This window comes from Polyodon spathula, chromosome 14 (assembly GCF_017654505.1).
Source record: "Polyodon spathula isolate WHYD16114869_AA chromosome 14, ASM1765450v1, whole genome shotgun sequence".
Classification (NCBI taxonomy): Eukaryota; Metazoa; Chordata; class Actinopteri; order Acipenseriformes; family Polyodontidae; genus Polyodon; species Polyodon spathula.
Window position 1 is genome coordinate 3,030,335 of NC_054547.1, and position 21,665 is coordinate 3,051,999.

Genomic DNA, 21,665 nt, shown 5'->3' on the forward strand with positions numbered 1-21,665 from the left:
GTTGTGCTCCCGCACGAGTATCAGTTGCGGACACCCAACCCTGTGTGCGTGAAACACTCAATCTTTTATGCACTCGATTGCTAATCAATCATTCAATTGAGTCTCAGCACAGTCTGCAAGTGAACTACGTTGTGCAATCCCCGTGCCTAAATACAAAAATACATTTTAAATCACTCTGCTACATAGCCCACATTATGCCCAGTGTACCAGTACATACACATCAACAATAATACACCACATAAAACATAAAACACAGAAATATGCCCCTAATGTGAATACATCTCTCTCTCTCTCTCTCTCTCTCTCTCTCTCTCTCTCTCTCTCTCTCTCTCTCTCTCTCTCTCTCTCTCTCATTACAGAGCAAAGCAAAGGAGCTGCCCCTCTCCGCAGTGCGCTTCATGGAGGAGCTTGGCGATTGTGCTTTTGGAAAGATCTACAAAGGCCACCTGTACCTCCCGGGCATGGACCACGCGCAGCTGGTGGCCATCAAGTCCCTGAAGGACTACTCCAACCCCCAGCTGTGGGGGGACTTCCAGCAGGAGGCGTCTCTCTTGTCAGAGCTCCACCACCACAACATTGTGTGCCTGCTGGGGGTGGTGACTCAGGAGCAGCCCGTCTGCATGCTCTTTGAGTTCCTGAACCAGGGTGACCTGCACGAGTTCCTCATCATGCGTTCCCCACACTCGGATGTGGGCTGCAGCAGCGACGAGGATGGGACCGTCAGATCTAGCCTGGACCACGGAGACTTCCTGCACATCTCTGTCCAGATTGCAGCTGCCATGGAGTACCTGTCCAGCCACTTCTTTGTCCACAAGGACCTGGCTGCCCGGAACATCCTGGTTGGGGAGCAGCTCCACGTAAAGGTGTCCGACCTTGGACTTTCCAGAGACATCTACTCCTCGGATTATTTCAGGGCCCAGCCAAATTCGCTTTTACCCATTCGCTGGATGCCCCTGGAAGCGATCATGTACGGGAAGTTCTCCACTGACTCCGACATCTGGTCCTTTGGTGTGGTTCTGTGGGAGATCTTCAGTTTTGGGCTGCAGCCCTATTATGGTTTCAGTAATCAGGAGGTAATGGAGATGGTCCGGAAACGACAGCTCCTGCCATGCCCTGAAGACTGCCCTCCCCGGATGTATGGCTTGATGACCGAGTGCTGGCAGGAGAACCCTGCCCGAAGGTCACGCTTCAAGGACATCCACGCCAGGCTGAGAGCTTGGGAAGGGCTTTCAAGCCACACCAGCTCCACCACGCCTTCAGGGGGCAATGCCACGACGCAGACCACCTCTCTCAGCGCCAGCCCGGTTAGCAGTCTCAGCAACCCCAGATATGCTAACTTCATTTACCCTGCACAGGGGATACAGCAGGCTCAGATAGCAGGGTTCATGGCAGCTCAGATGCCCCAGAATCAGAGGTTCATCCCAGTGAACGGATACCCTATCCCACCAGGCTACGCTGCCTTCCCCGCTGCACACTTCCAACCGCAGGGCCCACCCAGAGTCATCCAGCACTGTCCGCCGCCCAAGAGCCGCTCACCCAGCAGCGCAAGCGGCTCCACCAGCACGGGTCACGTGACAAGCGTTCCTTCCACAGGATCCAATCATGACGCAAACACCCCACTGCTGTCCCACTGTATCACCATTTCCAGTCACCCTGGGAGCGCTGTGCCAATCTTTGGACACCTGAATCAGAAAGTAATGCAAATGGACTCAACGCAAGCCTGTTTGTTAGGAGACTCGAATAGACACACGTACAGTGAATCAATAATCACTGCAGAACTGTAAATAGCAATTCCTTTTTTTGTTTGTGTGTGTATATATATATATATATATATATATATATATATATATATATATATATATATATATATATATATATATATACAGTAAAAAAAAAGCCTGAATGACATGCAAAGAGTTATATTCAGATATGCTTTATTAAAATGGAAAGAGTTCACCACAATTGCCTTGAAACAATGTTATTTGCTGTGAAAGACCGAGACCAAATGTTTGGGTTTTGGAGGCTATTAAGATGTAAAGTCATCCCTCAGCATTATAAACTATGTATTTTTATATTCTAAGGATTATTAACAATATCATATAGATATTTTACAGCAAGTACAGTTTAAATGTTACATTTCATGGGAAAAACAAATGTTTCCTATGCATTAAGTGCACTTAAACAAAACTGTTTTAAAACTGGTATCTATAACAAAAAGTGTTTTTTTTTATATATCTAATATCTAGTAAATGTGATATATCAACTACCCATCTCTCTCTCTTTCTCTCTCTCTCTCTCTCTCCATCTCTCTCTCTCACTCTCTCTGTCTGCCATATGTAGCCCTGTTATGTTGCTATAACTGTTTGTGTTTACAGTTTATGAAGAATAAAAATTGAAATGTGGTTCATAATGCTTTTCTCTTCCCAAACTGGACTGGTGTTTTAGAATTACAGGGACATTTTAAAATCCTGTTCAAATACATTTTATATAAGTAGCTAGATTTGTTTGTATATATTTGTTGCTATGCAACTTTAATGCAAAGATCCAAACCCTGCTTGTACAGAAGACAATCATTTGTTCAACACTTGGGCAGTTGGGCAGTATACTATGAATCACTGCACTTCAGCTGGGCACTATACTATGAATCACTGAAGCAAGGGCTGAAGCAACTCCAGAAACTTTAGCCAGCCATGCGTTCTCTTGCTAATCTCTGGGAAATGATTCTATTATTTATGAACTGCATAATGTGATGTGTGAACATTCTTGTATAGAACACCAGTTGGATATTTTCTGTCTAAGAGGTAGGAAAGAAACCCCAAAAAGCCCAATTTATTTAATGAAGTTGTTTTGCTTTTTTTTAAACACTTACCTGCCTAGGTATCTGCAGTTGTATTCAGGTATCCTCAGTATGTGTTGATATATTCTTGATGAAAACCACTTTAACTACAGATTATGATCAAGTTCTGGATGTTTTGTGCTGTGCAAAATGATCGATAATTGCGTAAGCTTTAGAACTCGCTGTTATTGTATTGAACAAGATGCCTTTTTGTATTTGTGAGAGGATGTTGCACAAATGTTTTGTGTGGCAAAATAAAAACAAGAAAACGAATCTATGTGTCGTACTTCGTTTTGTTTGGCATTATTTTTTACATGAATTATTTTGGGGGCACCAAAAAGCTAACATCAGAAGTAAAGATTACCCAGTGCTAATCTGGACTGAACGCTCTGTTTCACTAGAGAGAATGCTGCAGTACGATCTGTCCACTAGATGGCAGTAAAGTGAAGTCCTGCGAATTTCCAATGTGTTTCAGCTGTTGCCTAACAACCAGTAAACAATACGTCAAAGAAGCAAAGAGGGTAAGTGCGCGGGGTTGACAGGCTGACATCGTCTGCACGTTCTTTTTAAATAAAATTTACAGTTTTAAACTTCACTATAATTTAAAGTAGGCAGCCACAGTGCATTTGAAGCTGGTGTTAACAATTATTTTTAAACGTCATTTATTTTAAATATTGAAATAAAGCTGAATGGAGTTGTTGCCTTGGTGCTGTATTGTCCGTGGGTAGGGTTTAGGGTTTGTGTTTTTGTCGTTAGACTGGGATTAGCATATTATTACAGTCTATATATATATAATATATATATATATATATATATATAATATATATATATATATATATAGAAATACTTTGCATGTATTTATCTACGAGTGCAATAGATGCTCACGTTATAATGTATTATTATTATTATTATTATTATTATTATTATTATTATTATTATTATTATTATTATTGTTATTATTGTTATTATTATAGCCATGGGCGTTTTGTTGTGGTTTTTTTTTTTTTTTTTATTTGTTTTATTCTTTATTCTTTTGCAATACAAGCCGCGCTAGCTGTGTGGACTCCTGTTGATAGGAAAGTACGTCATTACACTGCAGTGTGACAAACGTGTTTCAGTCATGTGCATTTCACTTAAACTTTAGTATGCCAAAGATTACTGCACCGTGTTTAACTCCAGTCAGTTGAACAGCTGTGCTCTGTTTTGTGTGCACGATGAATGACCGCACTGTGGTATACGATGTGATGTGGTATACAAAATTCTAAAAGGTATTGACAGTGTCGACCCAAGGGACTTTTTCAGCCTGAAAAAAGAAACAAGGACCAGGGGTCACAAATGGAGTTTAGAAAAAGGGGCATTCAGAACAGAAAATAGGAGGCACTTTTTTACACAGAGAATTGTGAGGGTCTGGAATCAACTCCCCAGTAATGTTGTTGAAGCTGACACCCTGGGATCCTTCAAGAAGCTGCTTGATGAGATTTTGGGATCAATAAGCTACTAACAACCAAACGAGCAAGATGGGCCGAATGGCCTCCTCTCGTTTGTAAACTTTCTTATGTTCTTATGTTCTTATAAGGGATTTCTGGTTTTGCTCATTTGTTGTGTTTTTTTAGCTTGACACTAAACTCCAGGTGCCATGCACTCCAGGGCGTATTTGCTATTGGAGAGAGAGTATCTGGAGCTTCAGAAAGCTAATCTTTTTGTAAGTAATCGGTTTTGTACAGTATTTTAAAATGTCATTTTGCAGGTTTTCTCACACACGTTGTTCAACGATGCACATTTAACACAGCGTGACTTGTTGTCCCCATAAGCCATCCAACTCCCTTAGAGTCTAACTCAAGTGGAACCAGATTTTAGTGTACTCGTTTCAGGCTGAACTAAGATATAACATGCATCAGCATGCAAGTTTGAAACTGGGGGGAAAATTAAGCAGCAGTAAATTACATCAGTTATTGTATACTGTATCTGCATTTGCATTTGCAGTTTTTGAAATCTCTCTATTATTCGATGTGATTTTAATCCTCATTAATTACTGTTCTTGCACTCAAGCATGTAAAATAATATCACCAGCCTATTTAACCTTGGGTCTGTGTCTGAGCAAGTCTTACCAAGGTGGAATTTCTTTATAAAAAGACCAGTATAAAAATGATCACAAGGGGTGTACCCAAGTAACCCCCCCCCCCCCCTTATTTGTGAACGATTTGCAATGGAAATAGGAAGGGGAAATAAATAACAGGTGCACACACCCCTAGTTGTAAGTTTAACAGTGGCCTCAAATTCAAGGTTTTAAGTCGTCTTTGTATTCATGTTCTTCATAGTATGTATTTCTGTTGGTTGTGTAGGGCATTTTTGCAGCACCAGTAAATGACAACCTGCTGGAATGGGTAGCCTGCATCCGGGGTCTGAAGGATTCTCTGTGGGAAGGTGGGCTGCTTGTCTGTTCATTACGGTGATACAGTGGGCGGTTTTCAGTACAGATGTTGAAGCAGCAGCGTTATTGGTACAGAAGAATCAGGCAGTCGATTGTATTGGTAATAGAAACGCAGCTGCAAACTTGGGTCATCCAGCAAAAGCAGTTTGTAGTCGTGGTAATTACAGATCATCAGGGGCAGTTACTGCCCTCCAGCCTTGGGGTAAAAAGCACTCTGGATGAAGTGCACATAGAGCTTGTAATCTTGTCTCACCAGCAGGGGTCACAGTATGTTGCAATGCTGCTTCACAGACACTGCTCCTTTTGGCAGGTATGCTCTGTTATCTACTGGCACAGTATGCAATGCTAATGAAAATGTTATGAAAGCTGAGAGTGGTGAAAAAGCTACAACTTTTGGTTGGCTTGCCTATTACCAGACTGAGAGCAAATGTGGTATTTATTACATCCACTAGAAGTATGTTCCCGTGTAATGATAAAAGTGAGTCTTCCACCAAGCCCTTTTCTATATCAAGCTGGTTTGTTTATACACTATAACAAGCTGAGCAAATACCGTACTTATTTGAACAGTGCAAATCTGTTGAAATACGCAGTACAGCTCGTTACAGTGAGGTGATTCACAGAGACGGCAATCATGTTCTTTTACACTGGCAGTAAACTTTATCCACTCGTACAGTACAGTGAAAACCCTTTCAAAAAGGCTTTGTAATGTATTCTGCCACATTTCATTTCCACCAAGACTGTATGATGGCCCAGCAGCACCCTGTGTTCAATGCATCTAAAGTCCAGGGATCTGTGCCAATGTGGGTGGAAAAGCATCGTATTTGAAAAAAACCTCCCACGACAAAGTCCTTTTCTATGTGAGGAATGCAGTCCATGCAGTCACACAAATGGGTTGGTTGATTCTGTCTTCATGACCTTGAAAAGGAACACAATGCTGCAACACCTGGACTCAATTGCTATGTGATGCCTGGTCATCCACTGAAACTGTATATCACTCTCTTTACATTCCTGCCATACTCTCAATTAATAAACTATATCTTTCCTATCCAAAGGGGGTGTTGTTCAGCTGTATCTGCGATACAGTGAGGGTTACAACTCTGTCCCACCAACCGTTGTATTCAACACTATCCCGTTCCATCCAAACGGTAAGTTTGAGGACACTTCTGCATGATATGTTTACTGTTACTGGTGCGAATAACAATATCGAATGAATGCAGCATTGTGTGTGTTAAATGATGGCCTTGTATTTGCATTAGTAAAGCAATATCGTTAACCTTTGGTGTGCCTTCCACGATGCTATACAGTTCTTACAGGCTGCTGTGTATGCTGATTTTTTTTGTTTTGTTTTCAATGGCTTCTAGTGGATAAAGACTCTGGAAGACCATGTATCGACTTCCTTGACAGTAAAGAGGCTTGGAACCCCAGACTGTCCCTCACTAGCATTCTACTCACAGTACAGGTATCAAGACTACCACTGTATCTTTAATACTCATTGATTTGTACAGAAGGAAGTATAGCAAAGGGCTGGGTTGCAGTATGTAAGGTTGCATCTTGAAGCTCCAGCCACTAGACTCCCGCTCCTGGTCAACCAAGCCTGGAATGGTTACCTGGTACAGTGCATGTGTATACTTGTGTACAGAGGCCCAAAAACACAGACAGCCCTGTAAGCCTGCATTCGTTTCTAAGGTGTAACAATTACAAGTGTATCACAGTACAGGGCATCTTATGGTGCAGTGTGTTGCATGTATATTACAGCAGTCAAGTGATTTCCTTTCTACTTTTAATTCCTCCTAAAGTCAAAGACTACTGTGTTCTGATAGTTCTGATTCTGACTTTCTGTTCACATAATAAAGAGAGAAGAATATGCAGAGATAATCTGTGTGTTATTTTCCTTAAATACTTATATGATTCACACAACATACAGTATGAAAACCTAATTTGCCAAAGAAAATGGCTGTTTTGCAGGACCATCTATGGGAATAAAAGGGGACAGTACTGTGCTTGAAAAATGTATACATATTGGCCAGCAGAGGGTATTGTTTTTCAACATTTAATTTTGTTTGTAGCTTTTTTTGTGAAAATGTTTACTAGCAGTCAGAATTTATATTTTGATACTGGAAAGCTATGCAGGGCATTTGAAAAAAAAAAACAATAACAAAAAAACCTTAGTCTATTAATAATGATCCATTGGTTTCTAATGATAAATTAATAATATCACTGTTCGGTCACTATTTTTTTTTAATACATTTTTTGAAATTTTAAAACAATTTGTGTGAAATCTGTGGAGTTTGAGAAGTTGCCCTGCTAAAAAACCCAAAAAACATTATGCATCATAAAACAGATACACAGATAAGAAAATATAACATGGTACATTTATACGCACAGTGACTGAAGGGGATACTATTTTTTGTATGTTTTTTAAGCATTAACTTTTCCCAATGTTATAATTTAATTTCCTTTGTCTAGGTAATGCTGTCCAACCCCGCCCTGGAAAATGCTGTAAATACCGAGGCTGCAGAAATGCTAAGGACGGAGCCATCAATATTCAGACAAGTGGTGTTAGACTGTATCAGCAATAGCCTGCAGCTCCAGAGTGAGAACCTTTGCTGCTCCTTGTGTTAGATACAATATTAATGAACTTGAGACGTGTGTGTGTGCATCAGAGAGAGAGAGAGAGAGAGAGAGAGAGAGAGAGAGAGAGAGAGAGAGAGAGAGAGAGAGATTATGCATTTAAAGCAGTACTTTTTTTCCCACAAGGTGGAACCAGCATCTCTGAGGACCACATTGCAGTCCCACCAGAGTCACCATCAGCAGGATCCAGCGCTGAGCACTGCAGGTAAGCAGAAACAACAGTTACTGTGTGTCGAGCGATCCACAGTGTTCACCGCCAGCCATGCCATGTGGTGAATGACGTACTGTTTCTCCGAACCTCTCAGCGGTTTGCACCCCACCCCACAGTAGAATGCGCTTGGGTCCCAGCCCTTCTGTTCTATCTTGCACTGTGGGGAGGTTCACACAGAAATCGCCTCGAATTGCATCCAGCTGTAGCCACCAGTATGAGTGCAATCACTGTCTGTTCACAATCCCACCTCTTTAAGAAGGAGTTTTTATGAGGAGCAAAGCGAGGGTTATTTTGAGAGGAAGCATATTGGCTAGAGAGCTGAGTGAGAATGATAATAAACACAAGTCTACACTCACCAGTTTATATCAGGGTCTTTTTATTGATCGTAAACAACAGCATATCTAAATAGTATCACAGCTATATTAATCGTGCAGGTTAAGATATTATTTATTTTTGTAGTTATAAACATCACTAAATACATACAATGTGTTAAAAAGACGTCTGTGAGTTTTAGGACGGTGGTGCAATCTGCTGCTGTTTAGCTCATTAAAACAGAATTATTCAGCCCACTTGGAGTATTGTATATATATATATGTATACATTACATATATATACTGTGTTTTGGATTTCAAAACCACCTATCTATAAAGACCACTTTAAGAAGGTCCCTTGAGTCGTCATTATAAGCGTGTGTATGCAGTGGACTCACACCGACCGCGTAAACGAAGAGTATACTTTCTTGAGCAAGGATACATTGGTGGGGGCAAAGCTAAACAAAACTGCACAACAGTTAACATCACTGTGTCAAAAGATACAAGGAAACTGCATGACAGTTAACATCACTGTGTAAAAAGATAAAATGGCTTCAAGTCAGCTGAAATGAATGGAGGGTCCAAAGTATAACTTTCCGGTTCAGGAGGGGGCTTCTCGGCTGTGAATCTAATCCTCCAAGCCAGTGATGTCTGAACAAGACCCCATTGTACTGAAGCATGAATTGTTATTGTTCATGAGATGACAAGCAGATGACCTTGTATATAATGATGCTGTTGTTGGCAGAGCACTGTATTGTGACCTGTTCTAATAAAATAAAAAAAAAACATGCTATAACAAAATACTTAAGCAAATGTCAGATCTTGTAGTTCACAGAACTTTCTATTAGTCACCCAGTGGTTGTTGTAGCTGTGACATAAAAATAAACTGTTGGGACATTTACAGGAATATTTTAACTTCAAAGGTTTTGGCTCCGAAGTTATCAGGGACTCAGGGTACAGGGGGACTTGACAGTACTTCATCATTGCTCTCAGTAGAATTCAGCTGGTGTGCAATAGAACTTTAATTCAGAACCTGACAGCAGAATTGAAAGCAACTTCCATCCAAAAATGCACATTTAAAAATGAACGTTGAATCAAGCTGCAAAAAAAAAAAAAAAAAAATGCACATTGAATCAAGCTGCAAAAAAAATGAGCATTTCAAGTAAACTGACATCCCACAACTTTAAATTCTAACAATAATGCTGTCTGTCTGAGATGACTTGTAGGGGAGGTGGGCTATAAAGTTTTTGGCAGTGAAGCATTTATTTTATGTTCTGTTATATATAGGATCCCACCACTGTCTGATCAGAAGAACATCAAAACTAAGAAATTCCATAACAAATAAACCAACATCATCTAATGGCCGGTGTATGTTTTATATGAAACTATAACTTTCCTTCTGTCAGCAACCTGTACTTTGCTGGATCTGCATGCAGTGTATTTCAGGAGACAGACAAAGAATTTCAACTGGTGATAGATTTACAGACTGTTTATAATACTCTTGATTCCAGTCCAGATCTGTGTTTATTGGCTTGGTGGGTATGTGCAGTACAAATAAATAGAAACGTTTTCTGAATCTGAATTGAGCCATGGAAGCAGCAGTTGTGAACAAAACAAAACAAAAAAAAAAAACGTTCATGCAAAATGTTGTCTGCTAAGCACAAGATGTAATGCAAACTGTAAGTCACCACAAGGACTACACCCGTGACTAATGGGGAAACGTGGTAGGGAAAGGTCCTATTATTTACTTGGCTGTTGCATTATTTGGGGAGATATAATTTAAGAGATAAGAATGAAAGATAAGACCCCGCAACAAAATAAGAGCTGTTTCAGTGATATAACAACAAAGAGTCCTGTAGAAACTCAGGCTTTTATTAGTTGTGGGTGGAAGCAAAGGTCAAGTGGTCTTTACGGCTGTACCCCTGGGATGTCATATAAGCCATTAGTAGCTGTTTAGGTAATCATTCATTTTATTAAACTGATACAGGTACATTGTTAAGAGCATAATAGTGAAGGAAAGGTAGAATGTCAGGTTTGAAAAGGTTCCTTTTAAGTTTACATGCTAAAAGAACCAATAGTTTGGCTTTTATCTTCAGAATCCGAAAACCTAATTAAAGACGGACTGATTAGTTTAGCTAGAAGTAAACACTCGGTTCCCTATTTTAGGTAAACTTTGTTTCTTAATTAAACACTAATTGAGTCATTGTTATGTTTATGTCTTTCTTTGTTTTATTTTGATAGTTTTATTGTTTTGCTAAACTGTCACTGATAATTGATGTGTTCTATAATTCTCTTTTTTTGGGGGCAGGACTGTCAAGAAAGTGTGTTTTGAAGAGTATTTGAAAACCTGGTCTGGAATTGCCACATCAAAAGCAACACAACATGTAACAAATCCATGTAAGAAACTTTCACATTATAAAAAATATTAGTTGTTTTCCTCGATTAACTGTTGATTGTATTGTCACTGCTTTTATAGATTGCGTGTCTCTGAATGAGACATTGTATCCTTCTGTTTTTTTAATATACCACAGTAACAACACAGTGAACAAATGATTCAATTTCTCACAGGGTGACATTGCTGCATAGGGAGTTCTCTAACCACATTTTTGTAATAGTTGATCATTTGATTTCTTTTAGGTAAAGCCTAACAGTATATCCCTATAAATGACAGTATACATTTGAAATGAGAGATAATTGGCCTAATTGTTGTTTCAGTGCTGGAGGAGTTAGTGTCGCAACCTGCTCTGTATGCAATGCATTATGGATTGCAAGGAACAGGAATCGCAGAGGAAGCAAATGCACAAAATGACACGTAAGAGCATGTTTGGTGTGTGTGTGTGTGTGTGTGTGTGTGTGTGTGTGTGTTGTATATATATATATATATATATATATATATATATATATATATATATATATATATATATATATATAGAGAGAGATAGAGAGAGAGAGAGAGAGAGATTGATAGATAGATAGATATAGATATCTTTTGCATGCAAGATTTGATGAATTGTAAAACTGGAAATCATGTTAACATGGCGCATAAAGGCATGTATTGCTGTGGGGTTGCTGCTACAAAACAGCTAATAACCTTAAAATGTGGAATTAGACTCAAGAATGAACAAGCTTGTGATGCGAATGGCATTCACGTTATTTAACACTGCTTATCTCTATGACAGATATATTCTTTGATAAAAAGCACCTGCAGCATTTTTGTTATTTTCAATGAATGATGAATGAATGATGAATGATGATTATTTGATGAATGAGAACAAATGATTAAAATGCACTAAAGTGTATCAGTTGATCTGTCTGTGCAACTGATGAAAACCACATCTGCAGATAGGATTAATGAATGCACAATAAATGCGATGCCTAATCACTGCCTTAATGTTTTAACACAGGTACAATGCCATCATGTACGGACCATGTGTTAAACCAAAAAAAAAACAGGTTACAATAGATGAAAAACTGGCAAAAATCAACAAAATGAAAAGGATTTATCTGCCAAGTAGAACACCAGGTGAGATCAGAAGGGTACACCCACATCACCAGACAATCTGCATGCCTTGGGAAAATGCAGAGAGCTGTAAAGCATGGTTCGAAACATGAGCAAATAAAAATGCTTTCAAGTGAATGGCATTGTTAGTTTTGATTCCCATCACAGACGCACAGAAATATTTACAAAAATGTACAGAAATCTGGTTGCAGTTGTATGTCAATGAAGATATTGAATATGCATTTAAATATAGTTTTTTTGTTTATGTATTTTAGTTTGTGTATTTTTACTGCTTGGGGAATAAAAGTCCAACAAGCTAGGATATGATCTGAATGATGTTAAAACGCTGTTTTAGATTACATTTTGGTAGTTCACATTGCTCCCACTGACATGCATAGTTTGCTTTGGTATTAATAACAACTAAAATGGTTTTAATAAGGGTATCCATTAGTACATTGCTGTATCCTAAACTACACCTACAGTAACTGTTCTGAACAGGACTATAGACTCAACACTCGGCACACAGAGGTTTAAATAAATCAAAATAATTACGTCTTTATAATACATAATAAAAAAACATGTTTGGCTGGTAATTGACGTAACATATTTAACATAGCGCCCCTGCTTCTCTTGATGATTCGTTTCACTGCTTCTCGATTTTAAGAGGCCAGCACTCCGCTGCAGACAGAATGGACAGGAAGACTGCCCTCTCACGACCCTCACTGCAGCAGTGGACACAAAGAGGAGCCCTGGGAGATGGAGGTGGACAATCTGGTTGCCTGGACCAACTCTCTCCACTTGGAAGAGTTAGAGGAAGATTGACAAACAAAAACAACAAAAGATATCAGATAAAAAAAACATTGCAGCGATCGTGTTGAACATGAGGACCATGTGAAAAAAACAAATGTCTTAGTTTTGTTGTTCTGAATATCAAGGACCGAGTTCTAATGACTCAAGAAGCCCACATATGGTGCACACAGAGGTGTCACAGCGACGGAGGCGTCCGCCTCCAACTCCTCTGGTTTCACTCAGCACAGAACAGAGGCACAGAAGGAGCACGCAGAAACCAGCGCTAAGCCTGTGGCATTTATAACAATTTGAGTGTTCTCACTACTTACTTAGGCTGCTTCCTGCATATTATATATTGTTGCAAAGTGCTTTTCAAAGAGAGTTGGGATTTTAAGTATGCCACATGAAGGTGTACTGTAACTGTTTTCGTTGTTTTCTCAAAGTGCTGGAATGCATTGCCCGGTTTGGGCTGAGAGACTGAGATCACACGGGTGTCCCAAAATTGAAACAGCTACAACCACATACCCTTTGTAAACAGGTAAGGTGTTGATAATCCGAGTTTACACAGGACATATCGAAGTACTCCTTAATGCTTTGCGATTTTTAAGTGAACAACCTTGCTTAAACATATAATGTAACAGTACTGTACATTGAACTTTTATTTGAAATAAAAATGCTTCATTATCATTATTCTGGCCTGTAACTTGAAATACAGAAATAAACGAGTGAATGTCCTTATTATTTACCAAGACAATGCACTCTCTAAATATTATTATTCTTTGACGTTTCTTTGTTGACTGAATTGTGACGTCTTTACTTCCTGATGTCAGACTTGAAGACAATAGATCAGGATGCACCACTTAGGTAGGGAACAACACAGTGTGAGCTGAGCCTAAATAATAATTGGGCATTTCAAATTGGGGAGAAAATAATTGTTATCAACTACATTTTTTATAAAAAAAAGTAAATCTGAAAAGTTCAGTGGCAGGTATCCCATATTGTTTCAAGACGAGCCTTTCATATAGCACAAGGATAACCTTATTTACTATAAGGACAATACACAAAAGTGGATCAGATGAGGAATATACTGTATAAGGAGATGCGTTCTTAGAAAGATAGTAGAGGGGTCTAAATACCAATGTCCTGCGCCTTGTTTATTAAAGTTACTTTCCATTGTATTTTCAATTAATCAACGCTGCGGGTTAACTCGAGTCAGATTAATGAAGAGTTAGATACACATGTTTGTTTGGTTTTTAATTACAAACACTGTGTGGTCTCAAACAAGATTATCAATTCCTGTCGGAAGAAATCAAGTTCTTCGGGTGGAAAGAATGGACTGGCTTGTTTGAGAAGCTAGATAACAGACCTTTCACTTCAGGTGAGATAAAAGAGTTAGCTCTTTGAATCCAACCATTTCCAGGACTTGTGATGTGATACTGTAGGCTACACCTCCAGAAGTGATACAGTAGGTTCCTTCAGGGGCCTGGATTTCCATACCCTTTTAAAGCCAGGTCTTGTAGGCTTTAGAAAAGCTGACGTCAAGCTTGTTGGGAAAGACAGCACTTTACATTTTTAGAGAAGCATTTTTTTATGATTGTGTAATACTGTGCATTTGAGATATGGTGCTCCATACCCTAAGGTTAAAGATTTTCATGAATCTGTTCCAGAATTTTGTTAAAAAAAAACAGTAAATAACATATTGTATTCATAAAAGTAACTCATGAGTGACAGCGTGGTAAACTATTTAAACAAAGCATTGCTTCTATTACAAACTAAGACTATATATGTTACAGTTACTAGGACAAGTTGGTTAGCATGTTTGTGGATAAGAGGCAGAATTGGTTTTTGAGGTTTATTGAACATCAGGAGTCATTTCATAGATCAAACATGGTAAAATAAGCAACAAAAATAAACAACAAATACTTCTGCAAACTTTACTTCTAATTAACTTTTTGACCACAGCCCCCACACTCACACACACACACAGAGTTAGATCCTGAAGCAGTGCGACTTGCATGGAGGGTTGTGTACATATGTCTGAAGAATGCTTTATCCCTACAGATTATCACCTAGCAGCCTTTTCTCCTCTAAATCTCTATACAGTTGTCCTGTTAAAAGGCTTGTATTTGTCTACCTATGCTAGCCTACAATGGGAACATGTTCTGTTTTAACAGTGTAAGAGCGGTCGGAATGGCTTGTTCACAGGGCTGTGGTATATACTGTACTGTATGTTTCTACACATTTCTGATTGAAATGTCATATCCATCTTCAAATAGACGTGTATACAGTAAGCAAACAAAAAACACACTTTGTGGCAATCTTACTTGTCCAGAAATGTAAAGGAAAAAAAAAATAGTGCCCTGTAATTATTTTTCATAAAGGGATAGCAATCTGTAATTGGAGACTGTACTGTTGAAGAAACTAAATGTTACAAATTCTGACAGCATTTAACTCGATATGAAAGACAATAAACCTGTGCTGTAAAACTTCCAAATTAAACTTGAAGCAAACATCATGATCTAAACTCATTTAAGATATCCTGTACGTTGAATGTAGAGCTGCATGTCATGGCCACATTGTTTGAGTTCAGTGGCCTAAATCCAGACACTGTAATCAAAGAAAACACAGATATTGGGCGAGATAGCAGATGAGCAGATTTGCTTGGTGTTTTATTTGGTCTAACCAGCATTTCTACCAACTTAATCCAGACTGCATGCAGAGGCTCAGGAAGCTGTTTCGTGACCTTTGACCTCAGGATCCTGTTTTTGTCCCATGTGACTGATTCTTTAAGAAGTTATCCATCCCACCCTCAGTCTTTTATTACAAAACCACCAGCTTGTGAAGACCAGCTATTGCACAGGCAAAGAGAGGGAGAGAGGATCTTCGCCTTTGGTCCTGCCTATTAACATTCTTACTTTTTAACCCTATAGAGCCCAAGTTTTTAATTATATTTATGTCACTTTGGAGAGCTGGCTGGAAACACGCAGTGTATTGCATATGAAAAATGTTGAAATGTTTTAGTCTGGATCGTAAGCACTGTATTCTAAAGAGGCTGGTGAAGTACTGTTGTACTCATTTGTGCTTCAGAAACATGGGCAACCTACGCTTCATAATGTTGCAGTTAACCATGCACTTAATATGCATTTACTGCACTTTACTATATATATATATATATATATATATATATATATATATATATATATAATATGTGTGTGTGTGTGTTAAAAAGGCAGCTCAAGTCTAAAAATATCCAATTATTTTGGTTGACCAATGGAGGATTAAAAGAAAAACAATCTATGTGCCTTTTTTTCAAGCAGTGAACTAAGGTTACTGTATAATATACAGAATAGAGCATGTGACAGAATTATATATAGCATAATAAATATCATGCATGCATTACCTGTTAAAGGAGAGAACGATAGTGGACCTGTGTGAATTACCATGCCTCTGGAATGCTGCTGAATTATTTAATGTCTTACCCTCATTATATACTTTGATTTATTAAAAAGGTTTCTGTATTGTAAGTAATAAAAAAAAATTGCATTCTACCACACAACCACTAGCAGCTTTATCCAGGAGGCAGGGGAACGTGGTCATCATTTCAGTATGATGTCAAGACAGATTTTAAATATATAGAAAATGGGTTGCTTTGGTGAATCGGCTCAGGCTTCAAAGCTTGCCACACTTCTACATTTATAAAAATAAATCATATGCAGCTTTCAAATGCCCAGAAATCATGTTGAATGCTGTGTTTTTACACCATGGCATGCAAAGTACATATGCATCTAAATACACAAATACTGCCAGACAATGCCTTGCAGTCCTGTTCAATAAGAAGACAATCTGAAAATCCCCCTCTATCCAGACCATTTACTTGAATTATGGTGACTTTATCCTAATTACAGCTTTTGTGCTTTGTGCTGAATTATTTATGGTAGCACTAAAATTATACCAAAAAATACTAGAGCATCAGTTATTTTTATCACAGTTATTTGTTTTGTCAAATGGCAAGCCCCTACAAGAATAGCAGTGCCATAATCAAAATGTATAATTATTATTATAATAATAATAATAATAATAATAATAATAATAATAATAATAATAATAATCATCATTTTATATGTTTACTAATGTTACTGTTTAATGCTTGATGGGGACTGAACGCTGCCATGCGTTCGTTTGTTTGAATAATGTTTATACAGGGTAACTTTTGGTGAATGTCGGAGAGTGACACTTCTTGCTGTAATGAGGCCTATCAGTGCTCCTTCAGTCTCAGTGTCACTGATCATTTGACACACATTCATAAACTCCAGGATTTTACACTAGGTGCAATACATCCACTGGCCACCGTAGGGAGGAAACAGGTTTAACCAGTTTAGAGACTTCGAAGCCACACCCAGGGAAGCATATCAATGTGGAATCAACAGATACTCATTTTATGGTGTTCATTCATTCGTATATTGAATACTACTTGAATGTCTGTGTTTCAAGTTTGACAATGCTTTACATGGTTATTTAACATCACCGTATTACTTGCAGCAGCAGGAGGTTATGAATGTCATCTATAAACTCAGCTGTAGCTCAACACCTGTGTATATTTCTGAAAAGGTTTAAATTATTAAAAACAAAATCAAGACAAAAGCCCTTCTTTAGCTGTGTAGAAAAATAAAGCATATATATATATATATATATATATATATATATATATATAATATATATATATATATATATATAATATTCCATTAAAAAAAAGTTATATACTGTAAACATTTGACAAGAAACAGGTTTATTTGTTACAAAATTTCTGAAATGTATCAAACTGTATTGGAGATTGCACCTTTAATATCTCCCAAAGCCTGAATAAAAGGAAGGAATACATACGTCTGCATCTGGTTTTGAAATCCCTGTGAAATTGGCTAGATGTAATGGGAAGATGGTAGGTGTGCAATTGCCTTCAGATCTCAATAATCATACAGGAGGCAGATGAAAGCATGCTTCACTACACTGAACCATGCTTCTACTGTGGTACAACACACATTTGTTTTTTTTGTTTTGTTTGTAGCCTGCTGCAAGTTAATGTACTCTTTGAAAGTGTGGTTGTTTGAGGAGATGACTTCTTGTAATATAAAGTAACAGGCACTGCGTCAGACTGTGGGGCTGACAATATTTAATTTCAGTGATTTACAGTGAGTACCTTTGCAGTTTTAATCCTCACCCCATAAGACAGCAAAATAAATAAAAATAAATAAATAAAAATGAAGAAGAAGAAGAAGAAGAAGAAGTAGTAGTAGTAGTAGAAGTAGTAGTATACCACTAGTTATTTTACCAAAATCCATTACCTCTGCTGTACTAGATCTCTATATGTACCAAATGCACTGAATGTATCAGATCAGACCTGGAAAGCTCCCTTGATATCCATTATCAGGGCCATATTTTGGATGTTGGTTGTAAATGTCATAAATGTGTCAAAATTGATGGGGGTGGCGGGGGCTTTGACCTGAGTGTATTCAGACTTGGATTGGTTACTTTGTTTTTGATTTGTTTTTTAATTCATGCAATGGTTTACTGTCTCACTGTTCCATGGCAGACTTCAAAATGTCTGCCATAGATCTTTCCTGTAGCCTCCCTCTAATAATACTATGGGCATAACGGCTTGCATACAGTCTGTGCTAACTGCAAAGATCAAAGCTAACCTCTCCAGTAGGTTCCTTAATGGACAGTGTCTTAAATTCAATTCTATCATGTCTATATTGTCGAATGCTGTACCATATTCTGTTCATTTTTTGATTATGTGCTGCAGTGCTGAGTTGAATAACAATAGAAGTTTTAACAGCTCAGCCTCATTCGTTCATCTTGGATTGCTACGATCGTAGGTAAATTATTCACAATGCACAATTCTATCAAATCAAACTAACATTTTCAACTCATTTATCTCGCAGAGCCAGGTGGCTTTGTGGATTCACAGTTTAATTAAAATTATGCAAATAAAATAATCTTGCAAGAAAAACCTGATAACTGAACCGATTCCTAACTTGTATATAATTGCACAGCTTCTCAAACAAACGTCCATCTGTCTCTGAATGGAGATTAACTTGCTCACCTTTCCTTTAATTTGGTGCATCATACACAATGTTTAATTAATTATGATAAGGTTCCCAACCTGTGATACACGAGCACACTACACTTTGATTTCTTCTCCTCTTGAAACAGAGCCTTTTAGTTTTTTCTCATTGCAAATCTGTAACAAGCTCACTGTTTCAGGGAAGAAGGCATTACCTTATCATTACAATAATTCTTCCAGGGTGATTTTATTAAACATGTCGAATATTCATAAGTGCAGAAACAGAACAAAACAACTGCATTATATAAATCACGGTCTCCTAAACATTTTCTGATTTTTTTTTCTCTGTTTTTGTAACATTAACATGTAATTTGATTTAGGATAAAAGCATGAGTCAGCCTTTTTTCACATACTGTACTCAATTATAATTTTACAAACCCCCCGAGTGGTGCTAGTTACATGGCATTTCTATGACTCCAGTCTCCAATTTTTGCCAAATGAATCCATGAAATATTAGTGCTATGAGGCCAGAGTGAGTTTTAATCATAACAATCCGAAAGAATTGCTATGGCAGAATCCCAAGTCAGCAGCTTTGCTTTCTTGTTTGCTGGCTGCAGATCAAACACCATGCGCTGCATACCAGAATCACAGACTGGCTGGTATTGCATCTAAAAAGCTTTCTGGGGCCCCCTCTGCATCCGTCTTTATTGACCAGCACCTCGCTCTACAAACCGCTCCTCCAATACAATACTATATGAGAACAAGCAACAGAATTTTTTTTTTTAATGCAGTCCAGAGGGCCGGCTTACCTTGTTTTGTCCATTGCTTGAAACCCAAACCCAAACTGCATCATAGCAGAGATCAGACTTACCTCCATACCATGTGCTGTACTAATCAAATCATTGTTATTCTACCCCGAAACTACACAAGTGGTTCTGCTAATGTAACAAGACGGAGGTTGGGTGCGAACCGGCGAGTGTCTTAACCACTGTACAAAAGAGCTGGGCTTCGTGGTTTTAAAACTTCTAACCTCATCTCCTCTCACTGACAGGACAGGACCCGTAACAGCAATGCATCACACAGCACTGTCTGTTACAGTAACTTTAGAAATACTAAAAGAAAAGTAATAAATTCAGTGGCAAATGTTTTGACTAGGAGTACTTCTTTTTCAATGGCTCTGCTAAAAAAGATATAAGTTTTATTGACACATGAATTACAATAATGCCTTACTCTTACTATAATGCACAGAAAATCAAGAGAGCCTTCTAATCAATAGACAATTTATACCTGTATTCCTAAGGCAGATATAAATAGACTATTGAGTAGAAGGCTCTCAGAAGTATCATAGAAGTATCTTAGTTCACTGAACCATTAGCTGGTCCATTATGAAGTGCACTATGGATAACAAGCTCACATTACTGACACACTCTCCTTAAAGCTACCAAGTAGCAGTGGGCAGTCTCAGCAGTTACCTGTCAATAAAAATGAAATAACACTGTGTAACAAAAAAAATAAAATGTTTTGTTCCTGGGTAGTAAATGTTATTTCCTAATTGCTTATGCCTCAAAAGTATAGAACATGGCTATATTTAGAAGTGAGTAGTTTTTAATAATACTGTTTTAGTGATACTGTAAATACAGTATAATTGTAAATCTCGAAAAACTACTCACTTCTAAATCTTTTGTAGTCATCTTTGTATTACTTTAGTATAAATACATGTTAATTTGGATTCATATGTTGTTTTTTTCTGACTTTATGTGAACGAAAAGACACACATTTGCCCATTTTCCCATTGGAATTTTGAAATATCACTGTCCTGGTCACAAAAGCAAAGTTTGTGGGGAATAATAGCCATTTTCTATACTTTTGAGGCATAAGCAATTAGGAAATAACACTTACTACCCAGGAACAAAAATTGTGTTACATAGTGTAATTAATGTACAGCAAGCAATGGATTGAGGCCTAGCCTTTCTTTTAATTGCCTAATTCACAGTATCCAAAATCAATAAGCGCAATGATAACGCTGTTGACTGAAGTCGCTCTGGATAAGAAAGGTGATCATTGAATTGGGTGGGCTTTCTGTTTGTCTTCTGGTGTGAAATTGAGTGGTGTGAAAGGACAGCTGACCGCTCTCCGGCTTTCTGCCCTCACACATCTGAATGTCTGAGCAGGGAAAGTTTAGGCTACTTGGAAGGGAATAAGTGAGCCAGCTGAACAAGCTAGAAGCCCATCCCAGCATGCTACTCCTAACCAGCTGGCTCTATATTATCGTTCCATTAGCCATTGCTGTTGTCATCTAAGCAAAAGCACTGTTATTTTAAAGATTGCACTAGCATGCTGTTTCAGATTCCTGCATGGTTTTACTTTCATTCTGGCAGCATTCACAATTCTAGATCAAAATACTGCTTCGGTCCTTGTTACTGTCTGTCCAATTGATCCTAACAGCAGAGGGTGTAAATGCTGCCACTGCTTAGATACAAATATGTTTTATTTTAATGGTATTTAGATCTGCCACTGCTTTAGATTAATTGACCAGACCCCTGTTATGTTAGAAACACAAGCAAAAGTCAAAGCATTAGGACACGGTATGGTTTTCAAACACCCCAGCGTATGTCTGGTAAAAGAAAAACAAACAAAAAAAGAACTTCTCGTTGTTGGTGAGAGCAAGTTACCCCATGGGTCAGTGACATGCTTATCAGTGTGTATCACAAGATATATTTCAACATTTATTTTTTTCCAAATTGCGGGAACTGGTGCCAGAATCCAAAGCAAATCCCACAAGGGTCTAGTATTGGGGCTGGCAGCTGGGTAAGCAGATCACTCAGCCATTCTGCAGAAACCCGTGCTCTACTATGTAGCTGGCATATGGTATGGATTTAGAGGCACTGTAGTCCTT

The 21,665-nt window shown here is 38.2% G+C and overlaps 2 protein-coding genes across 2 annotated transcripts in view; both read left to right on the forward strand.

Moving 5' to 3' along the window:
* LOC121326446 (inactive tyrosine-protein kinase transmembrane receptor ROR1-like) overlaps nt 1–1,805 on the forward strand; it is an 82,135-nt gene extending 80,330 nt beyond the window's left edge. The window contains exon 9 of the mRNA XM_041269711.1: nt 360–1,805. Coding sequence (XP_041125645.1) covers nt 360–1,784 — 1,425 coding nt within the window. The 3' untranslated portion in view covers nt 1,785–1,805. The remainder of the gene's footprint in view (nt 1–359) is intronic.
* A 2,590-nt stretch (nt 1,806–4,395) lies between these two features.
* LOC121326650 (ubiquitin-conjugating enzyme E2 U-like) lies at nt 4,396–13,453 on the forward strand. The gene is made up of 10 exons (XM_041269983.1): nt 4,396–4,538; nt 5,179–5,260; nt 6,320–6,412; nt 6,629–6,726; nt 7,734–7,860; nt 8,025–8,103; nt 10,729–10,817; nt 11,136–11,232; nt 11,825–11,943; nt 12,584–13,453. Exons 1-10 carry the CDS (start codon nt 4,473–4,475, stop codon nt 12,739–12,741), a joined length of 1,008 nt encoding a protein of 335 aa, XP_041125917.1. The 5' UTR covers nt 4,396–4,472; the 3' UTR covers nt 12,742–13,453.
* The last annotated feature ends 8,212 nt before the right edge of the window (nt 13,454–21,665 follow it).